Source organism: Botryllus schlosseri, chromosome 3, assembly GCF_051294905.1.
Source record: "Botryllus schlosseri isolate E-star chromosome 3, Bs_hap1, whole genome shotgun sequence".
NCBI classification, from domain to species: domain Eukaryota; kingdom Metazoa; phylum Chordata; class Ascidiacea; order Stolidobranchia; family Styelidae; genus Botryllus; species Botryllus schlosseri.
Window position 1 is genome coordinate 6,330,510 of NC_137238.1, and position 23,434 is coordinate 6,353,943.

Genomic DNA, 23,434 nt, shown 5'->3' on the forward strand with positions numbered 1-23,434 from the left:
GATCTGGATATTCGCAGCAATCTCATGATCCTGAAAAGTCATCAATTTAGTCCATTTGATTTATGACAGGAATCGCTACACTGGCCGAAGCTGATCAAGTCTCTCAGAACTTTGAGAATACCACCGTGAACGTTGTTGCGGGAGACCAAACAAATATTATTACAATCACCGGTAAGAGTACGATGTACCAAAGTCTGCATAACATGACGACAGGGAATATGATTAAACAGATATCGAAGTAGATCACAGCAATATCATAAACCACTTGTGTTGACGTCCAGTCCACTAAATTGCGCAATCCAGTGTGTGTATTTATGTACAAACGCGTAACCTCCCAATGCCGTGAATGTTGTTGGAATATAGCTGTCATAAACTTGCCAACTGGATACGACTGAAATCTTTTGCACTATTTTCTATATTGATTTTCTGATTTCCATATTCTTCAAAATATTCAATATATTCAAAATATTTTTCTTGACTTCTTAACGTGACATGTAGACCTACATTGATATAGTGTACATGATGGTCCGATAACATAAAGTTATTTCTGCGGGTCTCATATATTGTCATCTCCTCACTTAGCATATAGACCTGATAAGATCGGTTCCTAAAATCAGAATAGTAATCAGTACTGTATTGAATTTCAGGCTTACCGATATGGTCGTACATTTATGTTGTTCTCATTTGATTCTGATTTGAATAGGACTTGTAATTAGTGGTAAATATTATTGTATTGCTTTCGCATTTATACCAGGTGTTATGTGATAATAAAAAATATTCAACTGACTAGACTAGACTAAAGAAATTACGGAATACAGCTGGGTCCCTGCAATAGAGGTATCTAAGCTAGTAAATACATATATTCATAGGGTCTAACATGGTGCCACTACGACTCTATAGTGTAAAATGGAATGCCTCATAACGGCGTTCGTCATAGTGGCGAAGAAGAAGGCGAGTGAATAATTGTCTCCTGTATCAGTGTCCATACCTATATCGTCTATTGCAGAGGTGGTCAGTAACGAAGTACTTCTACTTTTTCGAAGTATTCAAGTAGTTTTGCTCTACTTCTGATACTTACTCAAGTAGATCTGATTTTTGCCACGTCTACTTCGTAATATTTTGTGATCTACTTACTTACTTTTCGCTATTTTCAGTTTGTCAATTAGAAGTAGTTCAATCCTCCAATCAGGAAGATAGCCTGAGGAATTTCGGGACTGTTTTCACGGAGTATTAACTTTGAATTTTCATAAAAGTTGAGTAAAGCCCAGAATATTCGACCCGCTGTGCGCGCATTGGATACGGAGTAGCCGGTATGATTTCACGAAAGTATCGGTGAATATAATTTAGGTAGCGGGTTGGCGTGATTCCGTTCACACCGCATTGTCGCCTGTCGCCCATATGAAATATTTCATCGCAGTATATATGGCTCATCACAACGTTTGAAACTGATGTTTCGCAATCTAGCATTTACTCATCATATCTTAATCTAGCATGTCCATGGCGGGTCCTAATCTGGAAAAGTGGACTATGACTTTTTTTTTAGTTTTAGAGCTGTTTTAGCATACCACTTTTGGAACTTTCTGGACTAAAGACATGTTCCGCTTTAGGAATTAGTATTTATATTTCACTTTCAATTCCCAGTATCATATACTTTGAGTTCTTTTGTTTGGATAACATACATGTTGAAGGATAAAAGCAAGTGTAATAATGCCTGTAATTTCCGGAGATGAAGCTACACAATATGGCATTTTCAAGGTCCACCATATTTTTTATTAACATTTACTAATCGCGCAAAGTGTTTACACCGTATCCTATACAACTTCTCCGTATTGCTCTTCGACTAAACTACGGGCCTTATAATATGGGGGAGGGCGCCACACCATGATATTTTCTAAAATGTGCTGTTCGAGAAAACAGACAATTAGTATCGCATTTCCATATCAATACTATCATTTTCATCCCGTGATGCGAACGAATGCCTATGCTGTCGAAAGTTGGATACCTCCTGGTATTTATCAATATGAATCGAGCTCGGCACCTTTCGCATAGCTCAATGTGCAGTGTGCACCTTTTCACAATCCATGTGAACGAATTAGGATCGTTTTCACAACTACTTACATACTTGAGTAGAATTAAAGTCAATTCTACTTCTACTTCAAGTAGTTTCAGGGTGCTTATGGATGATGTTCTTCCACGCGTACTTGGGTAGATTTTCTCGTCGCTACTTCTACTTCTACTGGAGTAGCTTTCTTGACTAATTTGACCATCTCTGGTCAATTGTGGATATGTATAGTACCTTCTTGCATAGCCTGCGTATGGAGAGTGATAATGTGATAAAAAAAAACAAGTCCTTAACTGAGTCAGATGTAACCATTCCGTGCATAGATATCTGTGAATCTGATTCTAAAGGGTCAGTGCCTCACCAAACATGAACTTCAACGCACACCACTGAGCAGGTCTATATACGAAACATTTACTTTCGTCAATCACCTGACGAAAAGAGGCTACTCAAGTGAATTCATCAAAACTGATCGGATCCGGATTCCATCTAAGACCGGTTTACTCTGCAATGAAAAAACATTATCAATGTCAATCAAATGGAAATGGTCAGAATGATGACCCATTCAGCAGTTTTAACAAATATCACGTTGTGCTTTCATGAAAGTTATTTGCTACGAATATGAGCTAATTTTTCACAAAAATGCATACTCATTTTACAGAACACCATTATCATGGGCAGAATTCTGAAAGTCCTGGATATCAACAAACGATAAATGACCATTTAAATGTGGATGCAGGTAAGTTAAGAGGATATATTGTTGGTAATAGTTGATTTACCGGGACATGGAACTGAACAGTGTTGGGATCAAGTCACTACCTTCTAGTCACGAGTCATTTCGAGTCATTGCACATTTTGACTCGAGTCAAGTCAAGTCAATCGATTTTCGAAGGTGAATCGAGTCAAGTCAAGTCACTCGATTTTCGGAGGTGACTCGAGTCAAGTCAAGTCAAGTCAAGTCACGAGTCAAGTCACAGTTCAAGTCAAATTGCCTTTTCGAAGTATGAGGCATGATTACGTCATTGAATTATGCTAGATGTCGGAAATACAGATTGAGTGTTCATTCATTTTGAATCGATGAACGAATATAGAGTTCAATATACACACGCAAGAAGGCGCTGTATAGCTAAACGACGTAAGTAATTGCATATCCTCAGTTTACAGTTACCAGCCAAAATAGTCAATAGAGAAACGAATTTGATAAGATGCAATACATTACCCATTTACAAATTGATATGATACAAATCGAGCCTGTGACAATGGCTGAGGACTATCTAACTATATTCGAATTCAATTTCAATAAAATAAAAGGTTTCGTCAAGGTAAGCACAGAGAACAGAAATATATATTTTGCTATTAAATGACTTTACTATACTAGTTTACGACAACGTAAGCTATAAGCTTCGATCCCTTCGTTTGCGGTCAATTTATTTGTGAGAGAACAATGGAGGTTCAGTAAAACTCACGATCACTGGGTTACACTAGCGTTTCACGAACAATCCAAACATATGCAAGCTACAGTGATTTTATCGACACCGATTACTTGATGACTTGAAATTGACTCGCGAATTTTGCTCCGAGTCACGAGTCAATCCACATTTCTGATACGCCGAGTCAAGTCAAGTCATTTTAGAAAATTGACTCTCGAGTCAAGTCAAGTCATACGAAAAAAGTGACTCGAGTCATCCCAACACTGAACTGAAGGTACCCAGATCGATATGCGTCGAGTACGGGTATGCCAGGTATAGGCGTAATCCATATCATGTTCTGTAAATATCATTCCCAAATATGATTTTGCGAACATTGATCAGGAAATGCAGGAATGTAACTAACGGACTTCCGTAGGTTAGTTGTCTATACTGTAGTCAGGGCGACCTGTGTTGGCGTACGTGACGAATTAGTGACTACATGCTCGCATTGACGAATAGTGCGTCTAATCATCGGTGTCGTATGAACTATTGCATAGGTAGGCCTACTACCGATTTGTCGCGCAATGTCACTAGTCATGCATCACATTGTGAAGTGCACGGCTCACAAGAACGTAGCATGATCTGTGGAAGAGTGATGCATAGCGTGTAGCTAAATGACACAAATTTTGATTTTATTAAAATTCATCAGAACGGTAACCTTCGATCTTCCCATTTAAACATCTTTGCCGCCTGATGGTACCAATATCGAATACTAAACCATTGGATGTTTTGTAGAATTCAGAGTTATATGAATAAGGTAGCGACATGCGCTCATAGTGATATTATTGCATGTAATCAATGACAACATTTCATGTCTATACTTTCGACTGCATGCCTCGATATTAGTGTGTGTATGACGTATGTGTATTAGTGAGTTTGTCTGTGTGGTGATCATAACCACATGTGACGGCCTAGAGAGGTCTTCATTTAGAAACACACTTACGTTATCAGACAAAGTAAATATCCCTATCATGAACAGCCAATTGCGATTAGCGATAGGACAAATAAAAACGTCAAACCAGGTCCCGCCTTTTCATATGGAATACTTCAATATACATTAGTGCCCTCGGGGGTTCTCACTCTATTTTCTTTGGTGTCCAACTGTCCATTGACCAACCGAAATTTCTTCACGCCCGATTCAATCGAAAAGCATGGGCATTGGGCATACGCCCAGATTATGGAAAATTAATATCCAGTGCTGCATCAACATGTGTAAAATATTGGCAACTGAAAAATCAAATTTCCATAACCATTATGAAGCACTTCTTATACTTTGAGAATTAATCTATTCCAGGGGTGGGATCAGGCCCGCGGCGGCATTTTGAGCGGCCCGCTGACAGTTTCCGGTTTCCGGCTCGCGGGTCTACATTAGGTTTGTCATATTTAGAAAAAATCTGAAAAGAGGACACTTTATCAAAATTTTCAGACTTGGAATTCCATAGGAAAATACTGAAAATGGGCATTTTTTTGCATTTCGTGGTCGGTTGACTGATAAAAAAGGTCTACATTCCTGCTCGGCTCTCGAAATAGCCACCGGAGCGTTACTTAAGTGCTGATTTACTGTATCTCAATTCAACTTTGCCCAATATTTGACCAAGATTCTAGAAAAAGAGGACAAAATCTCAAGACACTCTCAAAAAAGTAAAAAAAGAGAACAAATCCGCTTAAAAGAGGACGTATGGTGACCCTAGTTTAGATATAGGCCTACATTTGCCAGCGAAAATTTTCGACCGTGAACATTAACAAGACGAAGCTGCGTTGCAATCTCACTGACAGTCACATGCATTCTTGGGAAGCGAGTGGCGCAGTTGGTTAAGCACCAGCGTCACGACACCAATTGCAGTGTTTCGAATCCCGGTTCGAACCAACTTCTATGTGTCGGAGGCTTACCTAGGCTCATTATCGCTAACCTTACTGCGCTAGCAATGTCTCAAAAAGCCCAGTATGATGGTGAGCCGCGACAGGAAGAAGTCGGCAGTAAAGAACAAGTCCGGATGCATGAACGAGAGAGAGACCGGAGTTGGGAGCGCGCGAGTGTGGAAGTCGTTCGGAACGAGTACGAAAGCAAAGATCCTGAACATTTAAATATCATTGTCGTGGTGTACATTACCTTAATAGGCGATAAACACCACTGTTGTATGTGTTAAATAAATAAATAAACAAGCACACGCATTCTTTACTAAGAGTTTCTACACCCGACACCCAGCCAGAGTTCACAGAACTTGCTTGATAACTTTGATCGATCCAAGATGTCTTCAGAGACTTCTAAAACTATTGAAGTAAATTGCGGTTATAAATTCATTAAATACTATTTTCGTCTCTCTGCTTCATACTTAAAGTCCACATTAAATACGATTTATTCCTAGTATAGGTGTAGAAATACGCGATTATTATATCTGTCCAGGTATCCGGCCCGCCAAGTGCTTCATTTTCCCATAACCGGCCCACCGACTGGACCGGCCCTGATCTATTCTATAGGTACATGCGACGAGAAGCATAAATAACGTTTTTAACGGAAAGGACACGTGCTTCACTTCATGTCACCACGGAATAAATTGACAAAGACGTATAAAATATAAACTTAGGAGACATCGGTCAAAAGTGTACGTTGTTGAACCGTAGATTAGTGTAGATATCTGAAACTTAATGATGGTTCTTGTGACACAGGCTGGACATCTCGCTAAATTGAAAACTATCGAAATATTTAAAATATTAGTTTGTCTTTGGTCTGTATTGTTTTACTGGGTATAAAACATCATTCCATACACGATTTATAATTATGCTTTCAGAAAACGGATTTCTGGCAAAGACCAAGCTACACCTGAGAAATAAAATAGCTGGCAGTAAACGTTTTTCCGGCCATCCTACCATAATGGTGGTAGATATGAAAGGCACCGGTGCAGGAATTTCGGAATCTGCAAATCGACTCGGCCGTGACATTGAAAAAATCAGCCTCGATCAGATTCACGATGCCGAACAAGACAAATGTTCCAATCATGTCACGATTCTTGGAGAAGCTGGAGCAGGAAAGACAACACTTTCAAAGATGTACTGCTTGGCTGTGGAAGAGGGAAATGTCAAAACACTCAACAATATCCAACTCGTTCATTTCGTTCCAGCTGCTACGCTTCAACATCGGAGTATGACAACTGCCTTTAATCTTCTATTCACGGAGCAGATGACTCGTGGTCCTGATACCAAACTAAGTATACAGGAAGAGGAGGCTGGTCAAGAATGGTTATCTATTAATTCGGCAAAAATGTTGATAGTAATTGACGGTCTCGATCAATGCTTGGAAGAATTCGGTCGTGAGAAATACCCTATAGTCACTGCAACCACACCCGCAAAAGCAAATGATATTATTGCCAACATTATGTCCAAAAACATATGGCCCGATGCCCGCGTTCTCACTACAACGCGGTGGAACATATATTGGTATATTGAAGCTGATCAAAAGTCCGATAAAGTAGTAGGCTTGAGGGGACTAAATGATGAAACCTTGAGAGAGATAGCAGTCTCACATTCAATTGATGGCGATAAATTTCTCAATGCACTGAGAAATGCTCCACCCGAAATACTGAGTTTGTGTCGCAATCCCATGTTTTTCAATTACATGACGACCCTATATCAGAAAGATCCCTCTACCCTACCCGATAACCTTTCCGGTCTTGTGGCTGCAGTTTTTAGAGCATATCTTGATCCGTCATCCGTAAAACATTATGATGACATCACAAGTCTCGCTTACAACGCAATGCAGGATAATATATTCGTTTTCCCGGAAAGTTATTTGATTAAACACAAGGTCGATGCTAATGATTTGAATAAATTCCTGTCTACCGGAGCCAATCTCGAAGATGGTCGCGATACACCCTCGCCTTTCGACAAATTTGCCGAGTTCTCACACCAAACTATGCAGGTTGGTATGTATATTATTTGTTCGGACAAATCCCAAACATTAAAATCATTCACTTTGAAATCAATTAATGTTGAAGTATTTTAACTCACGCTTAATCACTTGAATGTGTGAAACTTGTATAATTTAATATGGGACCACGTAGCCTGTGACTTCATCTAGCAATATCTAATACTTCTATTTGCTGTCTACTTTGCCAATAATGTTTGCATTTGTTATACGCCTTATCTGATAGTAGTCGATCAACCTGGTAACTAAGGCGACTTTTTTTGACATTTCAAACCAAGTCAAAATTTTGACAATATTGTACCGTTGTATTACAACAAATTTTAATTATTCCTCCAATAATGCGTGATGTAACTACTGGAATTCTTCGGAGGTCCAGATTTCGTTAGAAAATAGTTTTTTCGTGTAAAAATTTGTCAGTTTTTAAGTTAAAAAAGTTTTTTGAGGCCAAACTTCTTAGTAACGACAGACAGAAATGAAGATAAGTAGTACAATTCTAGCATTATGTGCGAAAACATCTAATTTGCACACATGAGGTCAAATTTTCGTCAAAATTAAGTTTTTTAGGGTAAAAAATGTCAACATATTAATTTTTTAGTTCAAAATCTCATGTTTTTCAAATCCGAAAAACATCGCCCACCAGATAACAATATAAATCGAAACAAATATGGTTTCTCAGATTTCCTCGCTACGTCGTAAGTGAATGGCAATACCGTTGCTTGTTTTACAAGTTTTCGAGAAAACTCTGATCATAATCAAAGGCTATCAACGTTGTTTGCAAATAGCATAGTGTTACGTTACACTGCTGCAACACCGATTGGCTGTTGCTTCCAGTCCGACCGAGATAGACGCGGAAAAAACTCAAGAGCTGGGAATTTATGTATGGCTCGTAATTCAAGCTGCAAATGCGGTATCTTCCTTAAGTATAGAGGGAAAGTGGGCCCGGTCCGAATTCAGCAGATCAGGAATGGTATACAATATCGACCTGGTCTAAAATGACCATACCAAAATGTCGTAGACAACGATAGTCAAGCAGCGCTAAATAAACCATAATAAAGGTGCAGTCAAATAGTTAGTTGTTGTATTAATAACGGGCAATCTCACGGAATTATGAAATATTTATTGTCACCATATCTCAGCGGTTATCGAACTTCTATTTACAGCATGCGCCCGCATTCCATTTCGATTTATCTGCGGACTGCGCGTATGGCGTATCCTGTAAAAACAATGCAGCATACTATGTACGCAATTTATACGATACTTCAAAGCAAACTACATATATTTACACTTTCAAAGATATCTTTCTGCGCAGGATGAGCTCGACTCTTCTCCACGAGTAATTTGTACTTGATATAGTTTCGGAAAGGCACACTCGTAAATTATGTTCAACGGAAGTTGGGCACAAAATTGGTTCTTCATCCTGCACAGTACACATGCATTGAAAACCTGACTCACAACCATACACTCTTAGCGAAAAGAGTGGTTATACACACCCCAAAAGGTGGTACACGAAAACAGAACTTACGTAACCCTGCCGGTGTGAATGACCAGAATCCACCCCATTCCTTGCGGTGTATATCGGATATCTCACCCTAGCCATTAGAATTGATTGGGGCGGAATTTCAATATATACACCCCACTTGAAATCCTGCATCTTCTTCCAAATGGCACGCTATTGCAAATAAACTTTCTTGATTGCATATATTCGATATCAATTGAACCATAATAACATAAAATGGAAACATATTTCGTGAAATAACAAAAACAGAGATCCCAGCGACGGAGAAAAAAATTCACTGAAAATACTGCTCGAAGAACATTGCCCATGTAGTATTGGGAAGTCGCCTCCTCCAGGTTTCCGAAAAACACTCTTGTACGGCGAAGGCTGAGTCACTATCTTCAGCAAGAACTTGTGGCATCATTCTGAAATCAAAATGCATATTCACAACCCAAATAACAGACACATATGCTAACATGCATAACTTAATGAAAGACCACAAAAATAGAAGCCATTACAAAGTATATATATTTTCACAAAGTACTTACAAAAAATCAGATGTTACACTTGCTAAGGAATTGCAGCACAGCCTGTGGTCCGATAGGGTGAACTTACCGCTATAGGAAACATGTTCAGATTGTTCACACACGATCACTGTATGTGTGGGCAATTAGGCATCGACAAGATGGAAATTGATGGATAGTTTTCATGCAAACCGCATGTAACAGGCATACTTGGACAACTAGAAAACGTTCCCTTTTTCCAAATTGGATTGGAATTATATTACAACTACAAGTTTTTTTTCGAATTAGAGTTGAATTAAAATTTGAGCTTCACAGTTGGAAATTAGATTAAAATTATAATTCTACCCAACAGTTTTTTTCAAATTAGATTAGAATTAGAATTACTGAAATCGCCAGAAGTTGAATCAAACTCCGTTATCATCAAATCATAGTTCATCTTATGAGCATGAGAATAGCAAATGTCTACTGTACAGTAGGGGTCTTCAAAAATGACTTTTTCTTTCAAATCTACTGGCTACTTGATAAAATTGTTAGGTTACCTGATTGAAGCCTAAACACCAAATTTGGTTCGATTCCAACCAGTAGCCGCATTGCTACAGGGAAGAAAGTTTTTTATTTATTATATGAAAATGAACGAAAAAAGATTTAAAATTTTCTGTTCACCCCATTAAATTGTTAGGTTGTCTATAGCAACAATGCTCAACCGATTTGGCTCAATTCCAACCAGTGGAAGCGGAGTTATTGCCGTCACAAAATTTTGGATTTGAATAAAATAGTATTTACGGTGAACGATTCTTTAATCATTTATGACTGTTGTGCCCACCGTAAATACTATTTTATTCAAATCCAAATTTTTCGAAATCAATAACTCCGCTTCGGCTGGTTTGATTTGAGGCAAATTTGGTGGGCATCGTTTCTATAGACAACCTTACAATTTCATGGGTGAACAGAAAATTTAGAATTTTTTTACAAATTTTTAAATAATAAATAAAATACCTTTCTTCTCCTGTAGCAATGCGGCTACTGGTTGGAATTGAACCAAATTTGGTGTTTAGGCTTCAATTCCGTAATCCAACAATTTTACCAAGTAGCCAGAAGAATTTGAGAATAAAGATTCATTTTTAACACCCCTACTGTACAGCAAGCTTGGCTTGTTTCGCACTATACAGTTCTCCTGTAGCATTTCCAGGAAAACCAGACATTAGATTAGGTTTAAAATTAGACCATAGACAGATTTCATACATTCGATTAGAATTGGAATTAGAGCATAGAAACATTTCACAAATTAGAATAGCTTCAATTAGGATAATTAGACAACTAGAATACTAGCAACACCGCCTATATCAGAAATAACTGAATATATTTTTGAAGATTCTTGCTGTTAGCAGTGTCATATGCCATTAGTAATTTTATATTAGTCGCGAAGATTCATATCGCAATTTTCAAGGTAGAATCCTCTGAAAATCTGCGTACCATACTCAACTATTTTTCCAACATTTCGTATTCTACTTCCACTTGGCGTAGTTTTGACTTGTATTGGGAACTGTTGCATCTACTTGTAATCGAGTATAAATTGAAGTTGGTATTTCTACATCGACTTGAGTAGCAACGCTGGTAACTTTGACCATCTCTGCTTTGGTTTACCTCATAGATGCGACTAGGAAAGTTGACATCAGGTGTCATTACTAGGGCAATTTTTTTTGACATGTCAAAAAAAGTCAAAATTAGGTCAAAATTGTAGCGTTAGGTCAAAATTTGTCAAAATTGTTTACAAAATTTGTCAAAATTGTTTACAAAGTCAAACATTTTTTGACCTCTGCATTTCGTTTGTATCGTAGATTTTGCGCTGTCGGTGAACTTATCATTTGATATTTTACAGCTTGTAGCCTACTTTATAGGCCAACCGTTGTAAACGGACCATCGTCTGCTCATTGTGAATCATAAAGGGTCAAATGAAACAAATATGGACATAGTTTTAGGGTCAAAGTAGCACAATATCCTAGCTGAAGCAAGAATGCTTGGACATTGCATGGTTCTTATATCAAGAAGCGCAAGCTTACAAATTGTGATATAGACAACATTGTCAGAATGAAGCAACACGGTTTGTCACCAGCAGTGTGCACACAACTTGAGTGTTGGCAGCCAACAAAGGCTGCTGTTGAACGTTCTTTCTCCGTTCTTGGCAAGCTACGTAGTAAGGACAGACACTTTCTACCCGAGAATGTAGGAAAGGATCTTTCATTGTACTACAACAAATTTTAATTATTTCCACCAGAATACGTAATGTAACTACTGGAATTCTTCATAGGGCCAGATTTCGTTAAAATACTAGTTTTTCATGTAAAAATCTGTCAGTTTTTGAGCCAAAAACGTTTTCTCAGGCCAATCTACTTTGTAAGGACAGACAGTTCCAACCAGAAATGAAGATAAGTAGTACAATTTTAACATTATATGCGAAAACACCTAATTTGCATACGTGAGGTCAAAATTTGGTCAAATTTCAGTTTTTTTAAGTCAAAAAAGGTCAAAATTTAGATTTTTTAGGTCAAAATCTTCCATGTTTTAGGTAAAAAAAAATTGCCCTAGTCATTACCAAAGTTGTCATACCTGCTGGCTTGATAACGAGTCTTTCAGTTTTCGCAGCAAACTTCTAAACTCGGTTAGTTCCTATGATATAATCTTGCTCTTGCAGCATGCAGTCTTTAAGCAGCATCCTAAAATCAGAAGAGCTTCTTGGAGGTACAGAACTTCAATATACAATTAAATAGTATATTCATATTGAAATGAACCCGAATATTTTCGGCTGACACTCGTCAGGGGTAATCGTCAGCAACTAGTAGAGAATTGGAAAGAACATTGTATATCAACAATCGTATCACAAAATATGACGTCACCAGCATGAAATTTCGAATGAGAGAGCGTTCAATGTACTATTTTTAGGTGATACACGAACTCCTTTTGTTGACAGAGTTTTGGTTGGTGTATTTTGATAAAAGTTGATTCCAAGGCACACAAATGGAATTGTGAACGGGCTCGACCTACGACTCGAAATCGGTCGTCTCGATAATTATTCGCACAAATCGGATTATCCAACAGATGTTTGCCGATGGCAGAATTAATGGCTTTTGATCGATCAGCATCAATCTTGAGTGGATGAGTTAAGGGTGAGCTTTTCACATCGCGTGACGCACGTGTTCTGATAAATCTGGGGACATGTTGGTTTATGCGGTCCTGCAGACGTCTTGACGTTCTTCCCACGTAGCCACAATCACAGTGGCACCTATATTCGTACACTACATTACTTTGTTGAAGTGCAGGAAGCACGTCTTTGCGTGTTGAAGGGAGCAGTTGTGTTGTTGTAAAAATCACATTGGTTTTGACTGTATCGTAACATTTACCGACAGCAGAAATCAATTGTTTTTCAAAACGGGTGGAAATGGGGCCAATCCAAGGTAGATGGATATAAACATCTTTTATTGTTCGTGCGGTGGGCTCTGTTCGTTTTTCTGCGTTGAATTGCGTTAATTTCCTCTCCATGCCGCGGCTGATGACGTGTTCAGGGTAACCGTTATCAAGTAAGATTTTTCGGATGTAGTCAAGTTCTAAACTCAGTTTGTTACCCGAACATATCATCAACGCTCTATGCACGAGTGTGCCTATGAGGTTAATTTTTCTGCGCCGAGGACTAAATGAATTCCAGCGAAGGTATTGGCCTGTGAATGTCGGTTTTCTGAAAACAGACGTTTCAAATTTGTTGGTATTGCGCTTTTCAACTAATACGTCCAGAAATGATAATGAGTTATTGCGTTCTTTTTCTATTGTGAATTGCAAGGCCGGGTGAAGCGAGTTTAAGCGAATGAGAAATTGGTCACACTCCGATTCATTCCTGAAAATGACAAATGTATCATCTACGTATCGGCGGTACAATAGTGGTTTGGCGGACTCACGCTGGGACAGAAGCTCGCCCTCGTAATACCCTACGAAAATGTTGGCCAAAATAGGTCCCAGGGGACTTCCCATGGCTAAGCCGTCTATTTGGCGAAACATGACCTCGTTAAAGCTAAATTCCACGCAGCAAGTTGCCGCTTGTAAAAGTTCAACAAAGACGTTACGCGGGATTGATGGTGGCGGTAACTTACCACCGTACAGCGCGTTGGCACAAATATCAATAGTCTCATGCAGCGGAACGTTCGTAAAAAGACTAGAGACTGAGCTCATTTGATATCTCTAGTCTTTTTACGAACGTTCCGCTGCATGAGACTATTGATATTTGTGCCAACGCGCTGTACGGTGGTAAGTTACCGCCACCATCAATCCCGCGTAACGTCTTTGTTGAACTTTTACAAGCGGCAACTTGCTGCGTGGAATTTAGCTTTAACGAGGTCATGTTTCGCCAAATAGACGGCTTAGCCATGGGAAGTCCCCTGGGACCTATTTTGGCCAACATTTTCGTAGGGTATTACGAGGGCGAGCTTCTGTCCCAGCGTGAGTCCGCCAAACCACTATTGTACCGCCGATACGTAGATGATACATTTGTCATTTTCAGGAATGAATCGGAGTGTGACCAATTTCTCATTCGCTTAAACTCGCTTCACCCGGCCTTGCAATTCACAATAGAAAAAGAACGCAATAACTCATTATCATTTCTGGACGTATTAGTTGAAAAGCGCAATACCAACAAATTTGAAACGTCTGTTTTCAGAAAACCGACATTCACAGGCCAATACCTTCGCTGGAATTCATTTAGTCCTCGGCGCAGAAAAATTAACCTCATAGGCACACTCGTGCATAGAGCGTTGATGATATGTTCGGGTAACAAACTGAGTTTAGAACTTGACTACATCCGAAAAATCTTACTTGATAACGGTTACCCTGAACACGTCATCAGCCGCGGCATGGAGAGGAAATTAACGCAATTCAACGCAGAAAAACGAACAGAGCCCACCGCACGAACAATAAAAGATGTTTATATCCATCTACCTTGGATTGGCCCCATTTCCACCCGTTTTGAAAAACAATTGATTTCTGCTGTCGGTAAATGTTACGATACAGTCAAAACCAATGTGATTTTTACAACAACACAACTGCTCCCTTCAACACGCAAAGACGTGCTTCCTGCACTTCAACAAAGTAATGTAGTGTACGAATATAGGTGCCACTGTGATTGTGGCTACGTGGGAAGAACGTCAAGACGTCTGCAGGACCGTATAAACCAACATGTCCCCAGATTTATCAGAACACGTGCGTCACGCGATGTGAAAAGCTCACCCTTAACTCATCCACTCAAGATTGATGCTGATCGATCAAAAGCCATTAATTCTGCCATCGGCAAACATCTGTTGGATAATCCGATTTGTGCGAATAATTATCGAGACGACCGATTTCGAGTCGTAGGTCGAGGCCGTTCACAATTCCATTTGTGTGCCTTGGAATCAACTTTTATCAAAATACACCAACCAAAACTCTGTCAACAAAAGGAGTTCGTGTATCACCTAAAAATAGTACATTGAACGCTCTCTCATTCGAAATTTCATGCTGGTGACGTCATATTTTGTGATACGATTGTTGATATACAATGTTCTTTCCAATTCTCTACTAGTTGCTGACGATTACTCCTAAAATTAGAAGAAAATCAGAGAAAGAGATGCATGGACTTGATTTAAATTTGACTACTTGGTATTAATGCAAAACACGAAACGTTTTCTAGTTGGGCAATATTGACTTTCAGAATGGATTCAAAGCGACCGCAGATACAGGTCTGATTAGAAAACCTTGACTTGCCTTATACATGGAAATTAGCAAATTAGCTGGATGCTAATGATTACCTAGCAATGTGTGCTGTTTGATAACGATCCATCACTGTTTCGCAGCATACGGTTTTATGGTTCAATGCGACGTCGACTTGGTTGAAATGCCCTGACATGATCTTGTATAGTAGCATCCTAAAATTGAAATAATAACCATGAGGTATAAACGTTTAGTTGACAATTTGGATTGGATTCTAAACTCATCTGATATGTGCGCTGGGGGTCTTCAAAAATGGATTTTTTTCTCAAATCGTACTGGCTACTTGATAAAATTGTAAGGTTACCTAATTTAAGCCTGCACACCAAATTTGGTTCGATTCCAACCAGTAGCCGCATTGCTACAGGAGAAGAAAGTTTTTTATTTATTATATGAAAATGAATAAAAGAAGATTTGAAATTTTCTGTTCACCCCATTAAATTGTTAGGTTTTCTATAGAAACATTGCTCAACCGATTTGGCTCAATTCCAACTAGTGGAAGCGGAGTTATTGCCGTTGAAAAATATTGGATTTTAATATAATAGTATTTTTACGTTGACCGATTCTTTAATCAGTTATTACAGTTGTGCCCACCGTAAATACTATTTTATTCAAATCCAAATTTTTCGACATCAGTAACTCCGCTCCGGCTGGTTTGAATTGTGGCAAATTTGGTGGGCATCGTTTATAGACAACAATTTCATGGGTGAACAGAAAATTTTGACTCATTTTAATATAATAAATTAAAAAAACTTTCTTCTCCAGTAGCAATGCGGCTGCTGGTTGGAATCAAACCAAATTTAGTGTGCAAGCTTCAATAAGGTAACCTAACAATTTTATCAAGTAGCGAGTAGAATTTGAGAATAAAAAGTCATTTTTGAACACCCCTACTGCACCACAAGCTTGGCTCGTTTCGCATTCTACAGTTCTCCTGTAGCCTTTTCAGGAAACCCAGACATTAGATTAGAATTAAAATTACCGTAGACCATAGAAAGATTTCATAAATTCGATTAGAATTAGAATTAGAGCATAGAAACATTTCACAAATTAGAATAGCTTCAATTAGTATAATTAGACAACTAGAATATCTAGTTGTCCAAGTCTAGCAACACCACCTGTACCAGGAATAACTGAATATATTTTTGAAGATTGTTCCTGTTAGTAGTGTCATATGCCATTAGTAATTTTATATTAGTCGCGAAGATTCATATTGCAATTTTCAAAGTACAAACTTCCGAAAAACTACTTACCATACTTGACTATTTTTCCGACATTTCGTATTCTACTTCCGCTTGACGTAGTTTTGACTTGTATTGGGAACTGTTGCATCTACTTGTAATCGAGTATAAATTGACGGGGTATTTCTACATAGACTTGAGTAGCAACGCTAGTAACTTTGACCATCTCTGCTTTGGTTTACTTCATATATGCGACTACGGAAGTTGACATCAGGTGTCGTTAACAAAGTTGTCATACCTGCTGGCTTGATAACGAGTCTTTCAGTTGTCGCAGCATACTCCTAAACTCGGTTAGTTCCAGTGATATAATCTTGCTCTTGGAGCATACAGTCTTTAAGCAGCATCCTAAAATTTAAAAAATAATCAGAGAAAGAGATGCATGGACTTGATTTAAATTTGACTACTTGGTATTAATCCAAAACACGAAACGTTTTCTAGTTGGGCAATATTGACTTTCAGAATGGATTCAAAGCGACCGCAGATACAGGTCTGATTAGAAAACCTTGACTTGCCTTAGCCCAGTGGTTCCCAACCTTTTCCGACCCATCGCCCCCTTTTCAAGGTCAACACAGATCATCGCCCCCAAAATTTTGTGTACCGAAAATTGGGCATACAAACTGTAATCACCGGCGGATTGACTAAAAAAAAGGTCAAATTTTCGGCTCGATGTCTAATTTGACACACTTTTGTAACTAAATTTCCGTGGGTTGACTAAAAAAAAAAAGGTCAGCCGTTTTGACGCGTCATCGCCCCCCTATCGCCCCTTCCTATTTTCGCCCCCCGTCGCCCCCTTTGTCCATTTTCGCCCCCCTGTCGCCCCCTTCATCATTTTCGCTCCCCTAGACCGCCAAATCGCCCCCTGGGGGGCGATATCGCCCACGTTGGGAACCACTGCCTTAGCCTATACATGGAAATTTGCAAAGTAGCTGAATGATAATGATTACCTTGGAATATAAGCTGTTTGATAACGATCCTTTACTGTTTCGCAGCATACGCTTCTACCGTTAAATGTGACGTCGATTTGGTTGAAATTCCATGATATTAGCTTGTATAGCAGCATCCTAAAATTGAAAAAATAACCATGAGGCATACGGTAAACGTTTAGTTGACAATTTGGATTGGATTCGAAAGGCCCACGACATCCGAAATGTGTACTGATGTTGTAGCCTTGACTTGCTTTATGCTTATAAATAAGCGAGTTAAAGTACAATTTTGTAACTATCCTACGCATAGTATATTACTCACCAACAACATATTTGATTTCACATTCACAGAGTAAGAGTCTGCTACTAATAGCAATCAGTCCTTGAATCTAACAAAAAGCAGATTTGTGCATATGCACAGATCGTGTGTATGTCATATCATGAGTCAAGAAGTGCATATATTATGATTTGTTTATATTGATCGAAAGGATAGTTTGATAAACTTTGGCAAGGCTATGTTTGCCTCTTCATATTGGTCAAAACATTGAAGACCCAGCTAATCCGTGCATTGTTGCACACCGAGTTGACCGCAGTAGTGCGCATTGCTACTCAAGCAATAGATGTCAATTTCTACTCAATGACAAGCATATAGAAGTGGCTATGTCAAATCCATGTCAAGCTGCTTCAAATTAAAATAAATATATGAGCAGAACTCAGAGAAGTAGTTTCAAAAGAAGTAGTCTGGTTGATGGGTCACATACTCTTAACAGATAGTCTGAGTTGGCCACTGCAAAATATGTTCAATGAGGTAAGCCTGTTCCTAGTCAAGTCTCTCATATTCATAGTGATAGCAATATAGCATCGTCATATTTTCACCCATGTCATAATATCATTAACATTTACTGGCCCCAATTTACTGGGATCGAAAGCTTTTATCAAATGTCCATTGCTCACCTCAGATACCATTGCTTCATATGCTTCAGCCCTTAGCTGTTTGTATGTTACACTTGTTTTCTCATGAGGAGAAATCGATAATTTCATTCTTCAAGAGCCCCAAATTTGCGATCTTTGCCCATGCAAGTCTGAAGTAGAATAGATAATATGTTTACCTTCCTACCATAACATAACATAATATATAATGTGTATATAGCTCAGTGATAATGACAGGGTGATAGGCCTATAGACATAGCTCTGCATAGTCAGTGGTAGGCTACCCTTAACACTTGAACAGGTCGTGATGTGCTTTGGTAATCAATATAACGACAATCGAGTCGATTTTTTTTCAATGCACTTACAAACGATGTCGCTCAAACCCAAATTACCGTAGTTTATAATCATAGCTAATGCTGGACCTGTCAACAGTATCTCCATTAGAGACATTGAGCTACTGTGTCTTGGAGATTGGTATCGGTACTGGTGATACAACAATTTATGTGAATTCAATGTATCGTCACTACCGGTACGTTTAAAATTCCAACTTGCTACATATAATTCTGTTCAGTACAGCTGCGACACTGAGTAACAGGAATCGGATCAGTACTGGAAACGCAACGGAACAAATGTTCTTTACTACAATAGTACAGATACGAAATGTAACTCACCATCCAGATATTTTCAATCTCGAAAGAGGCTTTCTTCACAGATTCACGACGACTAATACGGTCAGTCGATAGCCAGTCTGGTCTCTTAAGCGCGGCAATACGGCATATAACGAAACATTTTACATAGCTGTAGCCAAACATAGCAGCAGCTGTTCTGGTGACGACAGTTTGTATATTCCATTATGATGTGACAATTGACTCACTGATGTAATAACTATATTGAAGGATCTCCGGAATATTTGTATGTATACTATAACTGATTTATCGGAAATATGGATTTGATAGCTGTGAAGCTGCATATTGCATCATAATAAGCTTCAAAAAGTCTTGCAGTACTATATTTATCTTCATAGATCGAACCATTGATACGATCCGAAAGCTGTATGCGAATTGTCGGTTAGGCTTAGTGTGCAATTCATAAAGCTACCAAATAGTGAATAACACATCAATATAGATATGAAAATAACCAGGAAACTTTGCCCAATTTAGTCCCTCTTTCGCCCAATTCAATGATTGTTCCGTGACGTAACCTGGTGTTCCATTCTAATTTGAATTCTTGCTACGCCCATATTGCGTACTGCTCATATATAAGTTTGTGGCTGAAATTTAACTCCTTCTAGTATTCCCAGCTCTAAATACCCTTAACCTGCATTATATTGTGGTTATACACTAATGCTGTGCGGAATAGGCCCGATATATTTTGTACATATAGGCTACGTACAATGTACAATTGTGCATTTGACGTGACATGAAAGAAATTATAAACCAGTATCGTGACAACTTCATAATGTGTCGTATTTTTGCCACACACTTGAGATACATCGGTCACACTATAGTATACAGGGTGAAATTTCAGCCAAAGTACGAGTACCGCAGTGCACGATAAATGTGAATTACAATATGATATTGCGGACTTAGCTATTATTCATTCATGTCAATGTAGCACACGAACTTATACAACGAATGCTTATTTGTCACTGAAGCTGAAACTATATGCGTAGGCGAATTTACTTGATCGAACCGGGTTAAATCCATAAAAACTGAACAATGGAACATTGCCTAAGCCTACCCAAGAAGCCATAAAGACACGGACAACAATATAGAGGGCGAAAACACGTATTTTCGGTGGATAATTCAACCCCAAACAGAATATGTCCTACACGACCTACAGTTAGACACAGCAGAGAAGTTCTTAAGTGCCCATACAATGATCAGTACAGTGATTCGACTGGATTTTTAACAAGAATGCAGACTTGCCGCACCCCTGCCTGCTTAACCAGGCTTCTGACCGACACAGACTTAAAACTTCAACAGTCAAGTTTTGTGGAAGCGGCTAGCGCGGATTGAATCCCAAACTTCATATTTGTCTGACAAAAGGTGTAATCTTTAACAATTCACCCCAAATGCCAATGCTTGGGGTGTATATCTTATGGTATATGTGTGTAGGGGTGTGTTCGGCTCATTTCCACCAATAGCTTAGGTGTAAATGACAAATTTAGTACCCAATAGGTGTGATGACCCAAAACACACCCTACGCTAGGGTGTGAATTGCGAAAACACACCATTTTCGTTTACAGTGTAGGTGGATGGGAAGAGTGGGAGATTCTCCACACCTTTTCTGACACTGCGGGATATGCCTGTCCCATAAACTGTGGCCTGCTCATCATTGTATACAAGTAAAACGCTGAACATTTAAATAGCGCTAATCATGTATAATGAAATCCGTGGGTTGAAATTTCTGTTGGCATTTTCCCGACTGGTGCATAATGACCAGTGGCATAATGCGAATAAGTGTAATTTCTTTCGGAAATCTCTTCAGTTACCGTATCACAAAGGCTGTCACACCAAGTGGATATCACAATTTCACTCGGAAAGTTGAAACAAACATATCTAAAACCTACTTTCGGTCGGATGAACCGTCTGGCGGGCCGGATGCAGCACGCTGGCCGTATGTTTGACAACACTGCTGTAGAGTAAAAGTGGAAGTAGTCTGAAACAGTCAATTGACAAAGTGGTGAAGTAGCCAAAACTTGCCAAACCACTCCGAAAAAGTAGACATTCTTCTTACTGACCAACACTGCATAAAATAGGCATACTTTACACATATAAAACATAATACATTTATAGGAATTTTGCTGCGCAATGCACGTCCTGAACCTTACTGGTGATGAAATCAAGGAATTCGTTACAAACCAACTGAACGACATTAGAATGCAGCTGACAAGACAACTGTTGTATGGATTGATTTTGAATGAGGAAGTTACCAAACCTATGGAGAAGTACCTAGCAAGTATGAGTTTTCTATTACCTAGCGCTAACATTTAAGAGCATTTGATCCTTATATGCGGGGAATTTTATGGAAAAAAAACCTTTCTACAACATTTACCTAGCCAGTGGCTCCCAAACGTTTTATGGTCGCGACCCTAAATTTCGATTTGGAAATGTTGAGCGGCCCCACCTCTCAATTTACTTGTTGTTTACTAAATAAATGGACAGCACCTTCGGCCAACGACATATATGGGAAGGTGGCGTCTTTGTGCGCAGTAATAACAATTATGAACTCCTCAAACTCCGTTCTTAGATTGAGAAACTCAATAAAGACCATAGCGACGTAAATAGGTCTTTTGGAACGAGCTCCATCCATGTCTAAACGAAGTATAGTCAGGTACTGCCATATGAAATAATGCCTCACGCAAAATTCAGATTACCCGGCCGCAAGCAGCGTGTGTGAATCTACTGTACTGCTTACACATATCCCTACAGGTTACTTGTACTTTGCCTGGAAGGAGACTAACTGTCTTATTGATCGCAGCACAGTGCGAATCTACCACAAACATGACGTCCGAGTGGCGAAACACAGTGTGAATATACCCCAAACATGATGTCCGTGTGGCAATAAAGTTCGGCAATCTGTAGCGGCATCTTGTTACTCAATCGTGAGACACGTGTTGCAAATCCATAGTAGGTTCATTATCTATGATCTGTCACACTAAACTAGAGTATGAAATCATCCCCGCAAAAAGACACGAAACTTTTACGTTCTATGTCGTTTTAGAGAAGAAAACAGCAAGCATATACGGCGACGTCCAATCCGAATACAATATATATTATCTTCAACGACAGAATCATTAACACAGGAGATCGCGGTGCGATCAGTTATTCAGAAACAAGATTGAAATGTCCCGAGGCAGATCATGGGAGATATGGTATAAATACAAAACCAAGGCTCGCGAGGAAATAATGATTGGTACTAATTACTGATCTTATAGAAACCATAGCGGAAGGATGCCAACGTAAATGCACGAAGATAACAAATACCATTTTTCAAATTACAACGTTGCTGCTATCGTTACCGAGGTTTGCTTCTACCCAGAACCGTCCATTGGCGCGGAATAGTCCTGCACTTGTTACCAGAAGTCCCCAACTTCCTCTACTTTACAAGTAAATATGATCACGTGGACTGAGAGAGGATGGAAAATCAATAGCAATATATGCAATTAACAATATTAAAGAAAAACTTCAATCCTGAGTATGATTTGTTTTCGCGCTTCGCGCAACCACGTGCGCGTCTACACCGATTTCCGCTTTTGTAGTAGTTTTTAAAAAGCCCTTCGTGAATGGGGTCTAGGGGCGAATCCCCACATACGGTTGGCTTATGGTGGCCCGACACCAAGGTTTTTAGGGCCCTGACGAAGTAAGGTTTCGGTCCTGCGCCTACCCACCTAAAGTATTGATGATTCCATAGCAAAAGCAATAATCGACACGGATTCCACTATTCGAATCGTTTTACCCACAGCCCTACTGATAATGATATGCTGACGTGATGTCAGTCAAATAGTAGTAATAAAATGATCGCAAAATATTTTTAACAGATAGAAAAACATCTATCCTGGAGTGTCGGAAGATATTAATTGAACACCTTCATAGCTTGATCGAAAATGGCACCATACGAAATATGGAGACCATCATGATATTGAACGAATGCGGAGATGAGACGATTCAGCAGATCAACCAGAAAGTTGATAATATCATAATGAATCAACCTGGCCCATTGAACGGTCATATTTTGCTAGCTAAGATTGCAGAACGGCTATCACCTCTTCAAGTAGTATACTGCGATCATTTCTATTTGGAGCCTCCAGTCATTGAACACTTCGTCCACATTCGCTCATATGCCAGGATATTCAAGGTAATAACAACATAGCGCACGTAAATAGTTAGAGAACGCTGATGTCATGAGTTTGCCTAGTTTACGTCGCGATACAGATACATATTGTCAAATGTTACGTTTTAAGTATTTACTGACTATATAGTCACAGCAGGCGAGTCAGTTCTGACCTATATGAACAGAACAGTGAACCCTTTGACTTCTACTTACGAACCTCACAGTTGCTCGATTACACTGGTCTGCGCTACTTT

The 23,434-nt window shown here is 39.1% G+C and overlaps 2 protein-coding genes and 1 long non-coding RNA gene across 7 annotated transcripts in view; 2 read left to right on the forward strand and 1 right to left on the reverse strand.

Moving 5' to 3' along the window:
* The window catches only part of LOC145436573 (uncharacterized), a 185,231-nt gene that overhangs the window by 137,135 nt on the left and 24,662 nt on the right, over positions 1-23,434 (forward strand). The gene's annotated exons all lie outside the window — the stretch shown is intronic.
* The window catches only part of LOC145436576 (uncharacterized), an 80,717-nt gene that overhangs the window by 51,224 nt on the left and 6,059 nt on the right, over positions 1-23,434 (forward strand). The window contains exons 1-3 of one of the 2 annotated variants that reach the window (XM_080313943.1): positions 6,254-7,444; positions 21,143-21,305; positions 22,888-23,204. In XM_080313943.1, the coding sequence (XP_080170069.1) occupies positions 6,308-7,444; positions 21,143-21,305; positions 22,888-23,204 (1,617 nt within the window). In that variant the 5' untranslated portion in view covers positions 6,254-6,307. Of the gene's footprint in view, positions 1-6,253; positions 7,445-21,142; positions 21,306-22,887; positions 23,205-23,434 lie in introns of those variants that run through there. The other variant, XM_080313944.1, reaches the window with a different exon arrangement.
* On the reverse strand, positions 9,135-19,253 carry LOC145436613 (uncharacterized). 4 transcript variants are annotated; one of them, XR_013914341.1, is made up of 5 exons: positions 19,016-19,253; positions 18,369-18,496; positions 17,436-17,552; positions 12,077-12,183; positions 9,135-9,370 (listed from the first exon to the last, which is right to left on the reverse strand). It is a non-coding gene; the product is annotated as an uncharacterized LOC145436613 (long non-coding RNA). The 4 variants fall into 4 exon arrangements; XR_013914339.1 differs by lacking the exons at positions 9,135-9,370; positions 12,077-12,183 and adding exons at positions 15,090-15,411; positions 16,730-16,836; XR_013914342.1 differs by lacking the exons at positions 9,135-9,370; positions 12,077-12,183; positions 19,016-19,253 and adding exons at positions 15,090-15,411; positions 16,730-16,836; positions 18,767-19,002.